Source organism: Scyliorhinus canicula, chromosome 7, assembly GCF_902713615.1.
Source record: "Scyliorhinus canicula chromosome 7, sScyCan1.1, whole genome shotgun sequence".
In the NCBI taxonomy this organism is placed as follows: domain Eukaryota; kingdom Metazoa; phylum Chordata; class Chondrichthyes; order Carcharhiniformes; family Scyliorhinidae; genus Scyliorhinus; species Scyliorhinus canicula.
The window spans coordinates 172,023,274-172,043,349 of record NC_052152.1 but is presented as its reverse complement, the minus strand read 5'-3'; the positions used below and the strand labels follow the sequence as shown (position 1 = coordinate 172,043,349).

At 43.0% G+C, this 20,076-nt stretch overlaps 1 protein-coding gene across 1 annotated transcript in view; it reads left to right on the top strand.

Moving 5' to 3' along the window:
- The window catches only part of prpf6 (PRP6 pre-mRNA processing factor 6 homolog (S. cerevisiae)), a 79,096-nt gene that overhangs the window by 18,375 nt on the left and 40,645 nt on the right, over nucleotides 1–20,076 (top strand). The window contains exons 6-11 of the mRNA XM_038803290.1: nucleotides 4,913–5,068; nucleotides 5,211–5,305; nucleotides 6,009–6,165; nucleotides 7,997–8,159; nucleotides 12,045–12,163; nucleotides 12,532–12,750. Of these exons, the coding sequence (XP_038659218.1) occupies nucleotides 4,913–5,068; nucleotides 5,211–5,305; nucleotides 6,009–6,165; nucleotides 7,997–8,159; nucleotides 12,045–12,163; nucleotides 12,532–12,750 (909 nt within the window). The remainder of the gene's footprint in view (nucleotides 1–4,912; nucleotides 5,069–5,210; nucleotides 5,306–6,008; nucleotides 6,166–7,996; nucleotides 8,160–12,044; nucleotides 12,164–12,531; nucleotides 12,751–20,076) is intronic.

Here is a 20,076-nt window from a genome sequence, read left to right as displayed (position 1 = left end):
AAAATGTAGTCACGCTGTGCCCAACAAAGGAGTCTGTCTCTCCTGGCTCATCAAGTAAATAGCTCTCCCCCTTGAAAGTCATTCTGAGCCGAGCCGGGTAACCGCACCGAACCAGACACCACTATTCATAATCATAGAATCTACGGTACGGAGACAGGCCGTACGACCCAAACTGGTCCATGCCAACCAAAAAGCCCATCTAAGCAGTATAATCAAAAAATTATACAGGAGGAGATGGCATAGTGGAATTGTCACTGGACTAGTAAACCAGAGACGCAGGGTAATGAGCTGGGTCAGGTGATGAATTTAAACTCAATAAAATACCTGGAAATAAAAGTCTAATGATCATGAAACCATTGTTGATTGTTGTAAAAACCCATCTGGTTCACTAATGTCCTTTAGGGAAGGAAATCTGCCATCCTTACCTGGTCTGGCCTACATGTGACTCCAGACCTACAGCAAACCCAGCCCTGCGACCCTGCAAAGTCGTCCTTACTAACATCTGGGGGCTTGTGCCAAAGTTGGGAGAGCAACAGCCTGACATAGTCATACTCACAGAATGGTGGTTGACAATTAAATAACTCACTGGAGGAGGCGACTCCACAAATATCCCCATCCTCAATTGATGGGGGAGCCCAGCATTTTTGTGCAAAAGACCAGGCTACGGCACTCGCATCAAACTTCAGCCAGAAGTGCCGAGTGAATGATCTATCTCGATCTCCAGAGGTCCTCAGCATCATAGATACCAATCTTCAGCTAATTTGATTCACTCCCAAGTGACATGAAAAGAACAAAGAATAAAATACAGGAACAGGCCCTTCGGCCCTCCAAGCCTGCGCCGACCATGCTGCCTGTCTAAACTAAAATCTTCTACACTTCCGGGGTCCGTATCCCTCTATTCCCATCCTATTCATGTATTTGTCAAGATGCCCCTTAAACGTCACTATCGTCCCTACTTCCACCACTACCTCCGCAGCGAGTTCCAGGCACCCACTACCCTCTGTGTAAAAAAACTTACCGTGTACATCTCCTCTCGACTTTGTCCCTCGCACCTTAAACCTATGCCCCCTAGTAATTGACCCCTCTACCCTGGGAAAAAGTCTCTGATTATCCATTCTGTCTATGCCTTCATAATTTTGTAGACCTCTATCAGGTCGCCCCTCAGCCTCCGTCATTCCAGTAAGAACAAACCAAGTTTATTCAACCTCTCTGCAGCACCCCTAGCCAGCTGTTGCAGTACAGCTACAACACTGGTATCTACCCGGCAATGTGGAAAATTGCCCGGGTGCGTCCTGTACACGAGAAAGAGGACAAATCCAATCATGCCAATCACCAACCTATCAGTCTATTCTCCATCAGCAAAGTGATGGAAGGAGTCATCAACAGTGCTATCAAGTGGCACTCAGCAATAACCTGTTCACGAAAGCTTAGTTTGGGTTCCGCCAGGGTCACTCAGCTCCTGACCTCATTACAGCCGTGGTTCATACATGGACAAAAGAGCTGAATGCCAGAGGCGAGGCAGGAGTTCCTCGGGTAGTCTCCTAGGCCCAACCATCTTCAGCCGCTTCATCAATGACCTCCTTTCCTTCATAAGATCAGAAGTGGGGATGTTTGCGGATGACTGCCCAATGTTCAGCATCATTAGCGATTCCTCAGATAATAAAGCAGTCCTTGTCCAAATGCAGCAAGACCTGGACAATATCCAGGCTTGGGCAGGCAAATGGCAAGTTTCATTCACGCCACACAAGTGCCAGGCAATGTCCATCTCCTACAAGCGAGGATCTAACCACCGCCACTAGACATTTAATGGCATTACCATCGGTGAATCCCCACAACCAATATCCTGGGGTTACCATTGATGAGAAACTGAACTGGATTAGCCATATTAATACTGTGGCTACCTGGACAGAGCAACGGCTAGGAATCCTGCCCTGCGTAACTCACCTCCTGGACCCCACCCCCCCAAAAGGCCTGTCTGCCATCTACAAGACACAAATCGGGGAGTGTATGTTGAGAACTAATTAAACACATATTAAGGGCTTTGATTGGTGTCTGGATGAGATAAAGCATTATAATTGTAATTTGGGGCTTCCGGTGTGTACCATGGAGTAAGTCAGGGGTGGGAAAACTACGGCCCGCCAAAGGTCTTTATGCGGCCCACCAAGTCATAAAATAAAAAATAATCATTGCTCGGCACAACATCGAGGGCCGAAGGGCCTGTTCTGTGCTGTACTGTTCTATGTTCTATATGAGGCGCCCAGAACCATAAACGGGTGATATAATTATTTTACTTAATATACTATTGGGCCCTTTAAAATTGTGAATTTTTGAATGTGGCCCTTGCACGGAAAAGTTTGCCCACCCCTGGAGTAAGTGGTCACACACAAGGCAGCTCCTGCCCAAGGTTACAGAAAAGAGCTCTTTTTTTAATCAATACGGGGTGGAATTTTGATGGAAAGGCATAGGTGAATTTTGGAGGAGTACTTTCCCCCAGGAATGGTTTGTTTCTTGGTTACCAGACCCGCAGAAACAGTGAAAGATTTGGCTGAAGCTGCAGCAAAGACAAAAGCCTGTAGGCGGGGGAAGGGCGAGTTTAAAGGCCCTCAAGCTGACTTGAGGGCTTTTATTAAAGTTGAATTCTAGCAGCAGAGGGAACAACTGTAAAAAGATCTCACCAAGGCCATTGAAGAAGCGGTGACGGCTGACTTCCGGTGACGGCGGGCGGGAGGCAGCCGCGCGTTGGAGGGCTCCCATTCGGGAGTGGCATTGTGAGGGATTTACGTCCGGTCCTAGGGGCAGCGAAGGCCAGGAGAAAGCGCAGGGAAGGGATATGTCAAGGTCCAGTAAGAAAACGGCTGTGAAAACAGCTGAAAGTTCGTCGGGGAGTCGAAAGGTCACCGCGGGGTCATCAAGGAAAATGGAGGCTGGAGCACCAGGGGAGGCCGCATTGCTTACGGCTGAAGAAATAACTAAGGTAATAGCTGCGGAATTCTAAAGGCAGTTTGCAAAATACATGGAGACAATGAGGAAGGAGATGAGGGAGGTTTTGAGTGTGCTGGTGGAGGAGGCAATTTCCCCGGTGACGACGGCATTGACGAGCGCAGTAGCGGAGGTGCGGGAGCAAGGGGAGGTGTTGAAGGAAGTGGAGGAGACATTATTGCAGCATTGTGATCAACTTATATCGATGGGGGTGGAGATGCGGAAGGTGATGGAGATTAACAAGGATCTGCGAGGAAAAATGGAAGACCTGGAAAACAGATCCAGGCGACAGAATTTGAGGATTGTGGGGCTGCCCGAAGGAGTTGAAGGGCCGAGGCCGACTGAGTATTTTGCCGCGATGCTGGCGAAACTATTGGGGGAGGATTCCTCACGATATGAACTGGATCGGGCTCATCGGTCGTGGAGGCCTGTACCAAAGGCGAGTGAGCTGCCAAGGGTAGTGACTCTGCTTCCGTAGGTACAGTGTGAAGGAGAAGGTCCTGTGCTGGGCCAAGCAGAAGCGTGCTGTGCAGCGGGCTGGAGCTGGTTTTCATGTATACCAGGACTTTATGGTGGAGCTGGCGAGGAGGCGGGCTGGTTTCAACCGGGTGAAGAGGGCACTGTACATTAGCAAGGTGCAGTGCGGCATTGTATATCCAGCGAAGCTGAGGGTGACTTACAAGCTCAAGGACTTTTATTTTGGAACGGCGGAGGCAGTGGAGGAGTTTGCAAAGGCAGAGGGACTGTGGCAGAATTGAGAAATGGCCTGTGCCGATGTAACCTCATGGACTGTATTTTATTTTTATTTTTTTGTTTGTTTGTTTCACTGCGTGCGGGTGTATGGGCTAAAGGAGCCGGTGTTGTATATATTTGGACAAGATGGGACTTTCATCGAAGTGAGGGCTCTTTGGGGTGTAGGTGGATATGCGGGGTTTGTGTGCTAAAAGGGAATTTTTGGGCTTTCCCAGGGTCAGGCAAGGGGGAAAGGGACTCGGGCGGTGCCTCCACGATGGCAGGTCTATGCCGGCCAGTGAACGGGAGTGCGGTGGGGGGAGGGGCTGCGGCCATCGGAGCCTGGCAGAACAGACAATGGTCTAGCCGGGGTGGAAAGTTGGGGGGAAGGAACCGAGGTTGGGGGAAGGGGTTTTACAAGAGGCAGTGGACAGGAGGAGTGGGGGGTTTACAACTCTTGGGTATCATGTACGGTACTCTTTCAGAGGTCGGACGGCATTGAGTATGTGTGTGTGTATAGTGGTGGTGGTGGGGGAGGGGGGGGGGAAAGAGAGGGAGAGTGGACTCTATGGTGACCATGGGTGGTCCTGGACTCCTTTTTTCTTTTTCTCCTTTGTTTTTTGTTTCCACCGTGGGAGGGTTTGTTTTCTTGGATGCATATATTGACAGGTGGGCCGTTGTTTTGGGTGGTGGGAGGATGGGATCGTTGTTACTGTTAAGGGGATTGATTTTGTATTTGTTACCGTTTGCTGTCTGTGGGTGGGGTGTAAAGTTTGAAGGAAAATGTGAAATGGAGAATAAAAACATTTATAAAAAAAAAAATTGTAAATTGTAAGATTGTCCTTTAACTGAGTGAATGGTTGTGCAATCTCAAAATTAGAAACTTTGTCTTGTACCTAACATAATTTTATTTCCACGAATGGTTTATCAATTGACAGTTTTGTCAGTCAATTGCTGGACATCAAGTGTACTTCTGACTTTCAGTTGGGTATTTTTCAGTTTAAAAAATAGATTTAATTAAAATTAAATCTGACAGTCTGAAATGGGATATGATATATTAAACCAAATTTTATTTCACTTTTGTTTTCAGTAGAGAAAAACATAGTGTTATTTAAACTGAAAATATTGGATTTGTTATTACAGTTGTTTATTCTTCACTATACTCCAGTCCAGAGTTTGATATGTGATGTTTTAATTGTAGCAATTTTCTGGCTTGACATCGCCGTACCCTGGTGGCTTGAATTCACCATATCCAGGTGGAATGACGCCAGGTTTGATGACGCCTGGATCAGGAGAATTGGACATGAGAAAAATTGGTCAAGCTCGAAACACCTTGATGGACATGAGACTGAGCCAAGTAGGTGAATGACAGTCTAGTTAATGATGTGACTAAATATTTACAGCATTAAACAAGATGTATCCTTAAAAATATTTCTAAGAATTTACCTGGATTATTTTTGGACGATGTAAATGCATTTAACTGTTCTATTTCTTTTGAGGTGTCTGATTCTGTCAGTGGACAAACTGTTGTTGACCCTAAAGGCTATCTGACTGACTTGAATTCTATGATTCCAACACATGGTGGAGATATAAAGTAAGTGGCTAGGATTTGTGGTTGCAATATCTTGGAAGTGTAAAGAAATTACACTTGTAGCGAGCAGCAATTGTTGTACAGAATACAAGAGTTCATTCAGATGCTTAATCCGAGTTACTGTACTCGCTGGCTGTATTTTCCATTTACGATTTCAGTACTTAAAGTAACCATTCATTAAAGTAAAAATTCAGACTTTGTTGGATTTATTTCCTACCCTTCCTGAAAAGAAGGAAAATCCCAGTTTGGAGGGTAAACCTGAAATTATGTTAATAATTATTTCAGTGTTGAAAGATTTCTTTACATTCACTGACTTATGATCATGTAAACATGAGAAAAATCATGTATTCCTTAATGGCAGCTTTAGCCTGGACGTTAAGTGTTGGAGACTTGTGCTTGAAGTCAAGTACCTAGCCAGCAATTTATCCTAGGATTCTGCCACCGTTAATCACAGACATATTACACTGATTAACAACAATAGCTTTGTTGGTAAGGCCCAAATTTATTTATAACTAAATCTTAACACTCACTCCCCACCTCCCACCCACCTTTGACCATCATGAGAAATCCAACTGTGTAACGCATTGTGCTAAAAGACCTGAAGCCCTTGCTGTTGTGATTTCTTTTCAGTGTGCTACTTTGTCAAAATGTGTTTAATGGTTTGCAAAATATCTGTTTACAGTTAGATATTATGTTCTTGTGACAGTGACATTAAAAAGGCCAGATTGCTACTTAAGTCAGTACGTGAGACCAACCCTCATCATCCCCCAGCATGGATTGCATCTGCAAGACTTGAGGAAGTAACAGGCAAACTGCAGGTGGCCAGGAATCTAATTATGAAAGGAACGGAGATGTGCCCAAAGGTATTCTGTGTTTTCAGGTGGCTTGATGTTGTGTATTTAATGTACTTTTCATTCAAATATTTAATTTTATCAGATCTTTATTCCATATCATAGAATCCCTACAGTGCAGAAGGAGGCCGTTTGGCCCATCATGTCTGCACCGGCCTTTGCAAAGAATACCCTACTTAAGCCTAAGCCTTCACCCAATCGCAGTAACCCCCACCTAAACCTTTTGGGTGCTAAGGGGCAATTTAGCATGGCCAATTCACCTAACCTGCATATCTTTGGACTATGGGAGTAAACCGGAGTACTCAGCAGAATCCCACGCAGACACTGGGAGAAAGTGCAAACTCCACAGACAGTCACCCGAGGCCGGTATTGAAACCGGGTCCCTGGTGCTGTGAGGCAGCAGTACTGTGTCACCATGCCGACCATATTGTTTTATCAGATTGTATTTCATCATATAGTATGTATTTCATTCTCTAATAATGTATAAAGAATGTAGTGCATACATTCTTTGATAGCTTGACATGTTGGTTGAGTCCAGAAGTTGCAGTATCTTTCTGTAGTTTTATATATCCATGGTTTAGCTCACTCGGCTAAATCGCTGGCTTTTAAAGCAGGCCAGCAGCACGGTTCGATTCCCGTACCAGCCTCCCCGGACAGGTGCCGGAATGTGGCGACTAGGGGCTTTTCACAGTAACTTCATTTGAAACCTACTCGTGACAATAAGTGATTTTCATTGTTTCATTTTCTTTCATTTCCAAATTTGCAAATAAATGCCTATCCTGCTGTCTCTATTTTCACTCTAACTAGGGCTCTTACTAATTTTGAGGTCCCCTTGCCACCTTCAATGCTCCAGGCCTCTTATACTGAGGATAAACTTCATTTTTTTTTTCTTTTATGGAATGTGGGCGTTGCAGGTACGGCCAGAATTTGTTGCCAGTCCCTAATAACCCTCAAACTGAGTGGCATTTAAGTGTCAACCACATTGCTGTGGACTTGGAGTGACATGTAGGCCAGACCAGGCGAGGAAGGCGGCTTTCCTTCCCTAAAGGACGTTAGTGAACCAGGTGTTTTTTTATGATAATCAATGGTTTCATGGCCATAATGAGACTGTTTGTTCCTGTGATTCATTTTTCTCTAAGCTTTGCTGGAATTTATTTCTCCTCTCTTCCTTGCGGTGATCTCTTGCAAAATCAGGGCTGCTTTTATGCTGATTTTAAAAGGAACAGCAATTTGCACGTAATGCATCTTCTTTAACATAGCTTAAAATTCTAAAGTGTGTCACAGAAGGTAAGAGAAATAGACAGAGAAAATGCTAGGAGAGGTCTTAAATACTTTGTTGAAGTGGTAAATTTTGAACATGGGGAGGGAATATAGTATGGTGTAGGATAAGAAAGAGAATTCCAGAACACAGGGCCAAGCTGGCTAAAAGGTTTGCCACTGACCACTTGGGAAAAGGAGATGAACGAGTTAAAGATTCAGTTGTTAGAAGGCTGTGAAAATTGCTGCTTGTCAGTAAAGGCAATAATTTAAAAAAATAAATTTAGAGTACCCAATGCATTTTTGCCAATTAAGGGCCAATTTAGCGTGGCCAATTCACCTACCCTGCACATCTTTGGGTTGTGGGGGTGAAACCGACGCAGACACAGAGAGAATGTGCAAACTCCACACGGACAGTGACCCAGGGCCGGGATCAAACTTGGAACCTCAGTGTCGTGAGTCAGCAGTGCTGACCACTGCACCACTGTGCTGTCCGCCAGTGAAGGCAATCATAGCCATAAAATAATTTAAGTTGCATAAAAGTAAACCCAAGTTAGTGTGTTTTTCCAATATTGTGCATTTCTAGAGTGAAGATGTTTGGTTGGAAGCAGCCCGATTGCAGCCTGGTGATACAGCTAAAGCAGTGGTAGCAAATGCTGTCAGACACCTGCCACAGTCTGTCCGTATATACATACGCGCTGCAGAATTGGAAACGGACATTAGAGCCAAGAAACGAGTTTTGAGGAAAGGTGAGTATCAAATTTACAATTAAACATTTTGGTCTATGCACCTGTACTTTTTAAAAACAAAATCCACCAAATAACTGAAGAGAAACAGGTAGCATTTTTTTTCTTTGTTAGCAGTAAGGGTCCTTTCCAAAATCATTAGCCATTTTCTACATGTTTCTTCATGGATGTCGTTCCCCAGAACAGCTGTTGACACAGGCACTGAATAGCCAATTTCTGTCTTAGATCAAAAGGATGTCCAATGGAGAAATTGTAAAAAATTGCCAATGAAAAAAAAATCTGTAGAGCGTGTAACAGACCAGTCTGTTACCATCTGTTTTGCGCCCCTGCCAAAATTGAATTTGGACTCCTGTCTTGCAATTGCGGCAGTGTGGTGGTAATGCGACAATGTGGGTGAATAATGCAGAGGTTCAAACTAACATTGGATATCTGAATCAAAACCGTCCGTGGCAGTTGGTGGAATTTAAGTTCAGTTAATTAATAAATCTGGAACAAAAACAGAAGTTAGTCTCAGTAATGAGGACTATGGATAATTGAATTGTTATAAAAACCCGTCTGTTCTTTAGGGATGAAAATCTACCATCCTTACCTGGTCTGGTCTATATGTGGCTTCAGACCCACAGCAATCTGGTTGACTCTTAACTGTCCTCTGAAATGGGCTGGCAAGACATTCAGTTGTATTGTAGATGGGTAACAAATACTGACCTTGCCAATAGTGCTCGCATCATGAACGAATATGTACAAAATAAAATTCTCCAATAAAATTTAAATGCTTTCATTGTTTTCCTTCAGTCTTGTCAACATTAATCCACTTCACGTTGCAATGTAAATTTGAAAGGCAGGCCATTTTAAGTTGGTATTTTACTGCTAAAGCACTATGTAACATTTAAATTTAGCTTGAAGAAACACAAAATTGGAAAACGATCAATTACCTGGGTTGGCAAAACTGCCTTTTCTGAGTTTTTTTTCATCTTCTGTGAATTGTCAGTTTCTGGCACTGTCCCACTTCATATTGGGAAAATTATCAGTGGGGTGATCTCAGAACCAATTAGACAGACTTTAAATCTTCTCTAGAACTTTTAGGAGAATTGACTGCATTCATTTGTAATTAGAATTGTATTGGATACTGTGTGCTGTATTCTGGGGAAATGGATGTTTTATTTTTCAGTTGAAGTCATCAACGTTTTGATTTTTCCAAAGTTCAGAGGATGGTTCTTCTATGCTTTCAGATGGTTTGTGATTTTGTAGTGACACAGAAAGGAACTTTTAAAATTAATAGTAACAAAGCCCAGCCACACCACACAGGAAATGTTCATTTTGAATTTGTTTTAATGGAAGGGAGATGATTTGTTTTTGCAAAGAAGATTTTTATAGTGTATTTTTTTTGAAATGCAACTGGTAGGCACAGAATTTATAAATTCAAATGCTTCCATAAACTGATTGCTATCTAATTTCTTGTGTTTGGTGAGTTTTATTAATCTAAAAGTATGCACAATTAGTGACGATGGCTTCAGTTGTATCTTTAACAAATTTGATCAGACAAATGTAAGCTTGCGTTCTAATAGTTAAGATGGCATTTAATTATTAAATATTACCAGGTGCCATGGTACATTCAACATTGTTTTAAAGACTAGACAAAACATTAAATGAAAGATTCAAAATTACTTTCAATTTTTAATGTTTGTTTTGGCTACATTGCTTTCACATATCTGAAGCATTGTTTTTAACCTACAGAACAATTAAGATCTGTTGATTCCTGAAACTTGGCTAAACAGTAGTTTAAGATTTTACTTTTTCAAGTATATGCATTTACTTCTTCCAATCGTTTAGCATAGAATCAAAATTTAGTGATAAAGAAATTAATTGGCTATAAAATAGAACCAAACTCTACAGTAAAATTATTTATTATGTAAATTGTTTCTTGCTGTACAATAGTTTATTTGGTATCTGTTGATCTTTTGGCTTTGGTAGTTCTGTTAAAATTGACCCTATTTTGTTTAGAAAATTTTTTTTTTTTCTCAAATTTTAACAATTAAACACATCACGCACACAACATTTACAAAATACAACCAACCCAAAATAAAACAAACCACCCCCTCGCAGTTGGTGGCAACCAACACCCCATCTCTTGTGGAACCTCTCACTCACCCCCTCAGAGCAAATTTCACTTTCTCCAAATACAAGATTTCCATTAGATCCCACCCTCCCCAGCCATACCAAGGCAACGATCAATGAGGCGAAGGCTAAAACATCTGTCTCCATTTCCGTCTGCAAATCCGGTAAGCCCGACACCCCGAATATGGCCCCCAGGGAACTAGGCTCTTAAGTCCACGTATATAATTACCGGCATGGTGCTGTATGCTGGCCCCCAAAACATCTCCCAACTTTGGACAGGACCAGAGCATGTATACACGATTGGCTGTGCCCCTCCAACACTGCTCGCAAATATCCTCCACCCCTCAAACAACCGGCTCATCCTCTACTTCATAAAGGTACACTCTGTGCACTACCTATAGCTGTATCAGCCCCAGCCGCGAGCGAGAGGTTGAGACATTTATCCTCCGCAGCACTTCACTCCACAGTCCCTCCTCTAGCGCCATCCCCAGCTCCTCTTCCCACTTGACCGTAACCCCCTCCAGAGACGCCATGTCATCCTTCAAAACCCTCCCATTAATCGCGGAGACGACGACGACTTCCAACCCCAGCAACGAGGCGGGCGGTGCAATTGGAAAGGTCTGACAGACCTTCACAAAATCCCGCAACTGCATGTATCGGAAACCGTCCCCTTGTGGCACCCCAAATTTCACCCCCAACTCCTCCAGACTCGCAAACTGTTCTTCTGGGAACAGATCCTTTATTTCCACCACCCCTCTCTACTCCCATTCCTGAAACCTCACATCCATGCTCCCAGGCTCAAACCCATGGTTCCCCCGAATCGGCATCAACTTTGACCCTGCACCCAACTTGAAAGTGCTGCCGAAACTGCCTACGTATTTTCAGCCTGGCCACTACCACTGGACTCCCTGCATACCTCCCCTGAGCAAAGCAGCGCCGTTGCCAATGCACACAACCTCAACCCCTTACCAAAACGTGCCTCCATCTTCGCCCACAAAGACTCCGTCTTCCTACTTCAGCCCTGTGCCTTCTCAGCGTTCATAGTCGACAAAATCAGCCTCTCCACCCTCATTAAAAACAATTTTTGCAGAAAGACCAGTGGGCACTGAAACAAGAATAGGCAAAATGTTCAACTTAACCGCCTGCACCCGCGGCATGCCAACGATGAGGGAAGGCTATTCCATCTAAGCAAATCCACCATAACTCTGCCCACCAAACTTGTGAAGTTCACCTTACGCAGCTGAGCTCAGTCCCAAGCCACCTGCACTCCCAGATACCTAAAGTGGGTTGTTGTCACCCAAAATGGCAAACCCCCCCAAGCTCCTGCCCCTGGAGAAGATACCACAAAACACTTGCTTTTTCCCAAATTTAACTTGTAGCCTGAAAACACCCCAAATTTCCTAAGCTGTCCTATTATATCCCCCGCTGACGAGCCCAGATTGGAGATACATAACAGCAGATCATCCCCCCACTATCCCCCTCCATTTATCTGAGCACCTCAGTGCAATGGCCAAGGGCCCTATTGCCAGTGTGAGCAGAAGGGGAGAGCATGGGGCACCTGCAGAGGAAAGTACCCTGAATTCATCTCGTTTGCATGCACACTCGTAGAGGGAGGGGGAGAATTTAGTGCAACCAAAGAGAAAACTAAAATTGTTCTTTCCCTTTACAGATGCTGGGTGATCTGTGTATTTCCAGTAGCAGTTTTATGTTGTACCTATTTAGTCTAGGAATATCACATGGCTCAGTAAAATAAAATGTTTTTGTTTTCTTCAGCCCTGGAACATGTGCCAAATTCAGTGCGTTTGTGGAAAGCAGCAGTTGAATTGGAGGAACCTGAAGATGCACGGATTATGCTCAGTAGAGCTGTTGAATGCTGCCCTACAAGTGTTGAAGTAAGTATGCAGTGGTCAAGATTTTTTTTTTTAGAAAGATAGAACAGTGATGCGTTATATTCTATGTAATGGGTACCCAAATTAAGGAGGAAATGGGTAGGAATTCTGGCCCTTCCAGTCGCAAGATTTTCAAGCCGCCGAAGGTGACTCCCTTCTGGCGGTTTCCCCAGTTTCAGGATGGGCAAGCCACGCACACCGCCATAGACCCCGGCAGGGCCGGAGGATCGCACCAATGGCCAATGGCAAGCTGCCTCTGCCGTCGCAGTAAAGCCGGGGGGAGGGTGTCTTGGAAATCTCACCCATAGTCGTCTTAAACACACAAGTTTTACAGTTGTGAATCTGAAGTTGAAATTGTTTTTCTGTTGCAGCTTTGGCTTGCTTTAGCCAGATTGGAAACCTATGAGAATGCTCGGAAAGTGCTCAACAAAGCAAGAGAAAACATCCCAACAGACAGGCATATTTGGATTACTGCAGCAAAACTAGAAGAGGCTAATGGAAATACTCAGATGGTGGAAAAAATCATTGACAGAGCTATTACTTCCCTTAGAGCTAATGGAGTGGAAATTAATCGCGAACAATGGATTCAGGTAATTGCCCGACTTAACGCTGGTACCAGGCAGACCTTTTCAATTGAGTTGAATCACTAGCTGAATTCTGTTAAGTCAGTTGAATCTGATACAATGTAGGAGACCTAAACAAAAAGGTAATGGCCGTCTACCATTGTATGTTTCTGAGCATAACATGCTGCAGGCAAGTAGTGATCATAACATTTCAGGTATTAGGAAACTGCAGATGTGATATTGGAGATAACACTGAAAAGCTAATGGTGTTTAAGGTGAGTAAGAGCAAATTAGTTCTCACATTTCCCCAGGTTAAATGTTGGAAGGTAATTTAAGTACAAAGCCTTTCTAAAAGGGAAGCAAGACACCATCAAATGTCACAAGATTTAAAATATATATATATTTTGAGATCTTTTCTCTTGGAATTTCTAACGTTTAGTATATATCAGGACTCGCAGAATCCTTTTTTACCAAAATCCTTGCACCACATTGAATATTTTCATGTGTGCTGTCAAAAACTAAACGAAGCTTAAATGCACAGAATCATTGCAATTGTTTCTTTATTTTACCAAATCACAAATACTGTTTCATAATTAGCAAAATGATCGAGGAACACCATCCTGTTGCACTGTACACCATTAACTGCAAATGAATTGGTGAACTTAACTTTGCAGGTGACAGTGTAATGGGGTTGGGGATTTTCCTGTGCAGAGGTAATTTTCTAAGCATCATTTTGCTGTGCAAGCTTCAGTAGTTATTGCCTAGATTTAAGTTTTAATAAGTTTTTCCGATGCTCATTGCTCACATAATTCCTTTGCATGAGCCATGGGCAGAGGCTGTAGAGAATATGGAAGTAATTTCTGTTGTTAAGAAATATTTCAAAGTAAGAAAATAAAAATACTTCTGTGCCTTATTGTATTCACGAAAGTGCTTCACTCTGCAGATCAATATGGCAACCAAATTGCATCCAAAAGATTTGATTGGCTGTTTAGAAGCTCATGATCTAAGCTACTGCTGTCTAAACTAAAATATAATGTGTGCTAGTGTGGTGAGAAATGTAAAGATGACTAACTTTGGTTGCCTTCTCAGGCAGTTGTTTTTAGTTTGCTTGTTGGAAACTTGCTGGTTTAACCTCTGAGGATATTACCCAACAACTTGAATATTTAGAAACCTGTTTAAGTGACTTTACAATTCTCGGCCGAATGGACCTGTACTGCAATTTGAAGCTAGTAAAATTTTATTTAAACATGATAAAGAAATGTAAAGTTTGTCACTCCCTGTCAATTGCATGCAGAACTGATTGTAATGCTTTTAGATTTGGCTCACTGCTTCAGTTGATCAAAGACACATTTGATGGTAAAATGTTTGCTTAGTCTCTGACTCGCTAGTGAACTTCCTCCAGATGTTATGGCAGACATTGGATGTTTTGAGCATTACAATTTTTTTAATAAGACATCACCATGGTTTAGTTTCAGCATTCTTTGGGGTTGCTTTTAAAACTATGCTTTAATTCATCAATGTATTGTAACCATGCAACTACATTGATAATTTTATGATTTGTCCTCATTTATAAATGTAATCAGATTTTATTACCTGAACTGAATAAAGTAGTTTGTGTCATCAAAATTTGCAAATAATTTGGTGCAATTGTTTTGTAGTGCAGTTAAATCTGTTATCCAGCATGCTCCAGAAATTGGTGCTGTTAGCTGATCAAAAATGGTGGTTAACAGTGAATTGCATTACTTCAGATGCAAGGTGCTGAAGTTCAGGGAAGAGGGGAAGCAACTGGCGGAGGTCAAGGGCTCAAGCACAGCAGGGCAACATGGTAAAACCACCACAGCTGAAGACGAAGCTGACACCAAAACTGAAACCATAACATCAGACAGACCGGCTTTTTTAAAAAAAAAGTTATCGAGTGATCAGTCTCACTAACAGTTGCTATATCTTTATCCAGGCACAATAGACAAAACTGACCAAACAACTTGATATTTTCAATGTAAAGCCCAAGAACGTCTGCGGATTTGTAATCTACTGTTATTAATAGTTTTTTAAAGAGTCTGTTGTCTGAACATTGAAAGTAACTGGCCGTTATTTTTAAAATATTTTCATAAATTCTGATTACTAGAGTGTTCTGGTTGGTAGAGTGCTAGATTATATTGCGTTTACTGAACTTGTACTAAAAAGTTCAGCAATATAATAATGTAAGTTCTTGTAATTATAAGTCTGAGTTAGTAATCTAGAAATTACTATTTTTTATATTAATAATCGGTTTGTTTTGTGCTTGTATGACATTGCTCAGTCTGCAATTTTAGTGGAAGCACCTATTTGAAATGAATGGTTACTGTCTATTTAAATGGTAGATATTGGAGTGTTGCATAGTTAAGTACTAGTCTGCTAAGGTAATTTCTATATTTGTCCTATTTTATGATTTAGGGATGACTTCAAGTTTTACATACAAATTTCCTTTTTTTGCTCTCTCACGGTGCCAGGTTCGATCCTGGCTGTGGGTCACTGTCCATGTGGAGTTTGCACATCCTTCCTGTGTTTGCATAGGTTTTGCCCCCACAACCCAAAATATGTGCACGGTAGGTGGATTGGCCATGCTAAATTGCCCCTTAATTGGAAAAAATGAATTGGGTACTCTTTTTAAAAAAAAAATCAAATATCCATTTTTATCTGAATTAAGAAAATAAATACTGTTCCTTTGTTTTCTTTTGGAATATGGGTTACACTAGCATGGCAGTATTTAACACCCAGCCTAATTGCCCTGAAAGCATTAAGAGTTAACCATCTTGTGTAAAGTTGAGGTCACACTTGGGCTAAGATTGTGTAGGAATGGCAGGTCTCTTCTTTGAAGCACATTGAGTTTTTTGAGCAATCTGGCTGTATTTGTGGCCAATTTCTCTCGTGCTACCCCACACATTGTCAGATTTATTGAATTTATTTTCATAGTTGGTGGGATTTGTGCTATTTGTGAGTTTCTAGTTGGCTGCCATGACCACTAGGCAGCCAAACCCAATTTTTTTACTTTCTTCCAATTACCGCAACAGCAACCTGCAGTGGTAAAAGTGGTAGATAAGTACAAAATGTCCTAAGATGTTTCGCAAGTGTTTATAAAGAACACTGACACGGCACCACATACTGAGATATTAGTAAGAAGTCTTACAACACCAGGTTAAAGTCTAACAGGTTTGTTTCAAATCACGAGCTTTCGGAGCATTGCTCCTTCCTCAGGTGAATGAAGAAGGATGTTCCAGAAACATATATACAGACAAAGTCAAAGATGCAAAACAATACTTTGAAAGCGAGAATTTGCAGCTAATTAAGTCTTTACAGATTCAAAGATAGGGGTAACCCCAGGTTAAAGAGGTGTGAATTGTCTCAAGCCAGGACAGTTGGTAGGATTTTGCTAGCACAGGCCAGATGGTGGGGGTGAATATAATGCGACATGAATCCAATGTCCCGGTTGAGGCTGCACTCAAGTGTGCGGATCTTGACTATAAGTTTCTGCTCGGCGATTTTGCGTTGTCGGGAGTCCTGAAGGCCACCTTGTAGAACGCTTACCGGGAGATCAGAGGCTGAATGTCCTTGACTGCTGAAGTGTTGCCTGACGTTCCTGCCTGGCGATTGTCGCGCGATGTCCGTTCATCCGTTGTCGCAGCATCTGCATGGTCTCGACAATGTACCACGCTTCAGGACATCCTTTCCTGCAGCGTATGAAGTAGACAACGTTGGCCGAGTCGTATGGGTATGTACCGCATACCTGGTAGGTGGTGTTCTCACGGTGGTACCCATGTCGATGATCTGGCACGTCTTGCAGAGATTGCCATGGCAGGGTTCTGTGGTGCCGTGGTCGCTGTTCTGAAGGATGGGCAGTTTGCTGCAAACAATGGTTTGTTTGAGGTTGCACGGTTGTTTGAAGGCAAGTAGTGGGGGTGTGGGGATGACCTTGGCAAGATGTTTATCTTCATCGATGACGTGTTGAAGGCTGCAAAGAAGATATCGTAGTTTCTCCGCTCCAGGGAAGTACTGGACAACGAAGGGTACTCTGTCGTTTGTGTCCTTGTTTGTCTTCTGAGGAGGTCGGTGCAGTTTCTTTCTGTGGCGCATTGGAACTGTCGATCGATGAGTTGAGCACCATATCCCATTCGTACGAGAACATCTTTCAGTGTCTGTTATGCTCGTCTGAGCAGATCCTGTGCATACGGAGAGATTGTCTATTGGGGATGGCTTCTTTAATGTGTTTAGGCTGGAAAGCTGGAGAAGTCGAGCATCGTGAGGTTATCCGTGGGCTTGCGGTAAAGCAAAGTGCTGAGGTGACCGTCCTTGATGGAGATGAGTGTGTCCAAGAATGCAACCGATTTTGGCGAGTAGTCCATGGTGAGTCTGATGGTGGGATAGAACTTATTGATGTCATTGTGTAGTTGTTTCAGTGATTCTTTGCTGTGGGTCCAAAGGAAAAAAATCTCATCGATGTATCTGGTGTATAACGTCGGTTGAAGGTCCTGTGTGGTGAGGAGGTCTTGTTCAAACTTGTGCATGAAGATGTTGGCATATTGAGGTGCGAATCTGGTCCCCATGGCTGTTCCGTGCGTCTGGATGAAGAACTTGTCGAAGGTGAAGACGTTGTGATCCAGAATGAAGCGGATGTTTCTGTAGCAAGTCTGTCCCGTCGCGACAGAAGCTGGGCGTTCCTTTTACGATGGGTTTCAAGATGCCCTCGATATAGCCAAAGAGGTTCTCACACGGGGACCCATTGCCTGAGACGATAGGACGGCCTAGTGTGTTGGCCTTGTGTATTTTCGGGAGGCAGTAGAGATCTCCAGCGCAGGGAGTACTTGTTGTCGAAGGTGAAGACGTTGTGATCCAGAATGAAGTGGGTGAGTTGCAGAATTGTGTTTGGAGATTGGACTTGTTGTCGAAGGTGAAGACGTTCTGATCCAGAATGAAGTGGGTGAGTTGCAGAATTGTGTTTGGAGATTGGACTTGTTGTCTTGTTGTCGAGGTGTCTTCACCTTCGCAATTCTGCAACTCATCCGCTTCATTCTGGATCACAACGTCTTCACCTTCGACAACAAGTTCTTCATCCAGACGCACAGATCAGCCATGGGGACCAAATTCAAACCTAGGGTCTTGGCAGTCAAAGAAGCAACCGCAAATACTGGAGCAATTAAAAGTAAAGGGCACTCAAGAGACCAGAATTAGAGGAGTGCAGATGTGAGGGTTTCACAACTGCATAGGATTACAGAAGTAGGAATGGGTGAGGCGGTGAAGAGAATTGAAAATCATTTTTTTTTAAATGGAGACATGTTTTTAAACCTGTAAGTCTGTGAGTGATGGAATTTGGGGAGCATTAGAACGTGGGTAGCAGAATTTTGGTTGACTTCAAGTTTATGGAAGGTGAAATAGCCTGGCCGGGCATGTATTGCAATAGTTCAGTCTGGAGGTGACAGATATGGATGATGGTTTCAGCAACTGATAAGTTGAGATGCGGTGGAGTCAAGCTAGGTACGGAGATGGAAGTAGGCAGTCTTAGTCATGGTGCAAATACATGATTGGAAGCTCATCTTGGTCCACATATGGCATCAAGGTTGAAAATGGTGTGTTTGATCCTCAGTTGTTAGGGAGAAGGATATGCGATTGTTGAAATATTCTGACCTGCTACGGCATCACCTGCGACTCTGATATACTTAAATGGTGCAATAACAAGAGGGAAAGTTGCATAATAAGATTTGATTTATAAATATAATGGAAGTAGTGTTCACTCATCTCTCCACTCTCATCTATTCTGTGCCTATGCCGTCATATTGTTTCATATGTTTTCTTCACACTTCTGAATCCTTTCATGACCAAGTATAGATCCATCTTGTAACACTGTTCTTGCTTGAAGTGTTCCTAGCACTGGTGAAAATGTGAATTGCCCAAATGTCTTTATCGCGCTTTCAAACCTTTAGTTGGCTTAAGTGGGACAGACATTTTTGTTCAGCACCACAGGAAGCTGAGTTAACTTGCCTTCATATAACCTTTATGTTTCTTTACTTGCCTACAGTCTTGATTTCCTGCTTTCTCTAGGATTGAACAGCCCTGTGTTCTGGATGTATATGCTTTAATAGTGAGGTATGAAGCAGCAGTTTGAAGTACATCAGTTTGAATGTACGAAACATGACCTACCATTGGCAAATATCTTGAACCCCCAGATGTATGCCAAAATCAGTTGTGTCTATGCTGAACTAATATAACATTTTGCCTTTGATATTAACTTTCCTATTTTGAAGCAGATGAGTTTAGCAAAACATATTCTAGTTTTCTGGGTGTTGAGTGCTTTTGCTCTCTATCTTATGCCGATTTCCTTCTTTGCAATTTCTGGTCTTTAGCCGAAATGTTCCGGCTGTTCTCACCGGTGGGAACTTCCAGTCCCGCTGCCGACACACCTCTGCCACATGTCTCCGGACGGCGAGGGGTGCACTCAGTGGGGAAACCCTGTTGACAATGGTGGGACCAGCAAATCCTGTAGCTGGCCGATAGCAGGCTGCCTCCGCCGCCGTGATACAACAGCAGCTTGGGTGGAAAATCCCGTTCTTGGTGTTTCAGCATAACAAAGGTTTATGGTAACCTGAATAAGTTCAATTTTATTTTATCATGGCGGATTCCAGGCTTTTGTCAGCATTTTCATAGAACCATAGAATTTACAGTGCTGAAGGAGGCCATTCGCCCATCGAGTCTGCACCGGGCCTTGGAAAGAGCACCCTACCCAAGTCCACACCCCACCCTCCCTGTAACTCAGTAACCCCACTTAACCTTTTTGGACACGAAGGGCAATTTGGCATAGCCAATCCACCTAACCCGCACATGTTTGGACTGTGGGAGGGAACCAGAGCACCCGGAGGAAACCCAAGCAGACACTGGGAGAATGTGCAGACTCCGCACAGACAATGACCCAAGTCAGGAATTGAACCTGGGACTCTGGAGCTGTGAAGCAACTATGCTAACCACTGTGCTACCTTGCTGCCCTTTTTAGTGACCAGTTTCCATGATTGTTCCACTTGTAATCCTGGCTTTAGGTTAATGGTGACTGCAAATGTGTGGGAGTGTAGGATTTTGCAGAGGTTTTACTTGTGTTTCAATGCTGTGATCTATGATTCCATTCATTTCTCAGTAATAACTGCAATTCTCAGTAATAACCCGAATACAACCAACAAAAATGGCATTGCTTCTCTGGTTTTTAATTTAAAGTTAACACACCACTTAAATTATGAAGCTGTAGCCCTGAATTTGACCTAATAGGAGCAAGGTGCATTTGGGTCAGTCATTTGATTTATATACTGCCCTATTGTGCTCAATTGATTTCACTGG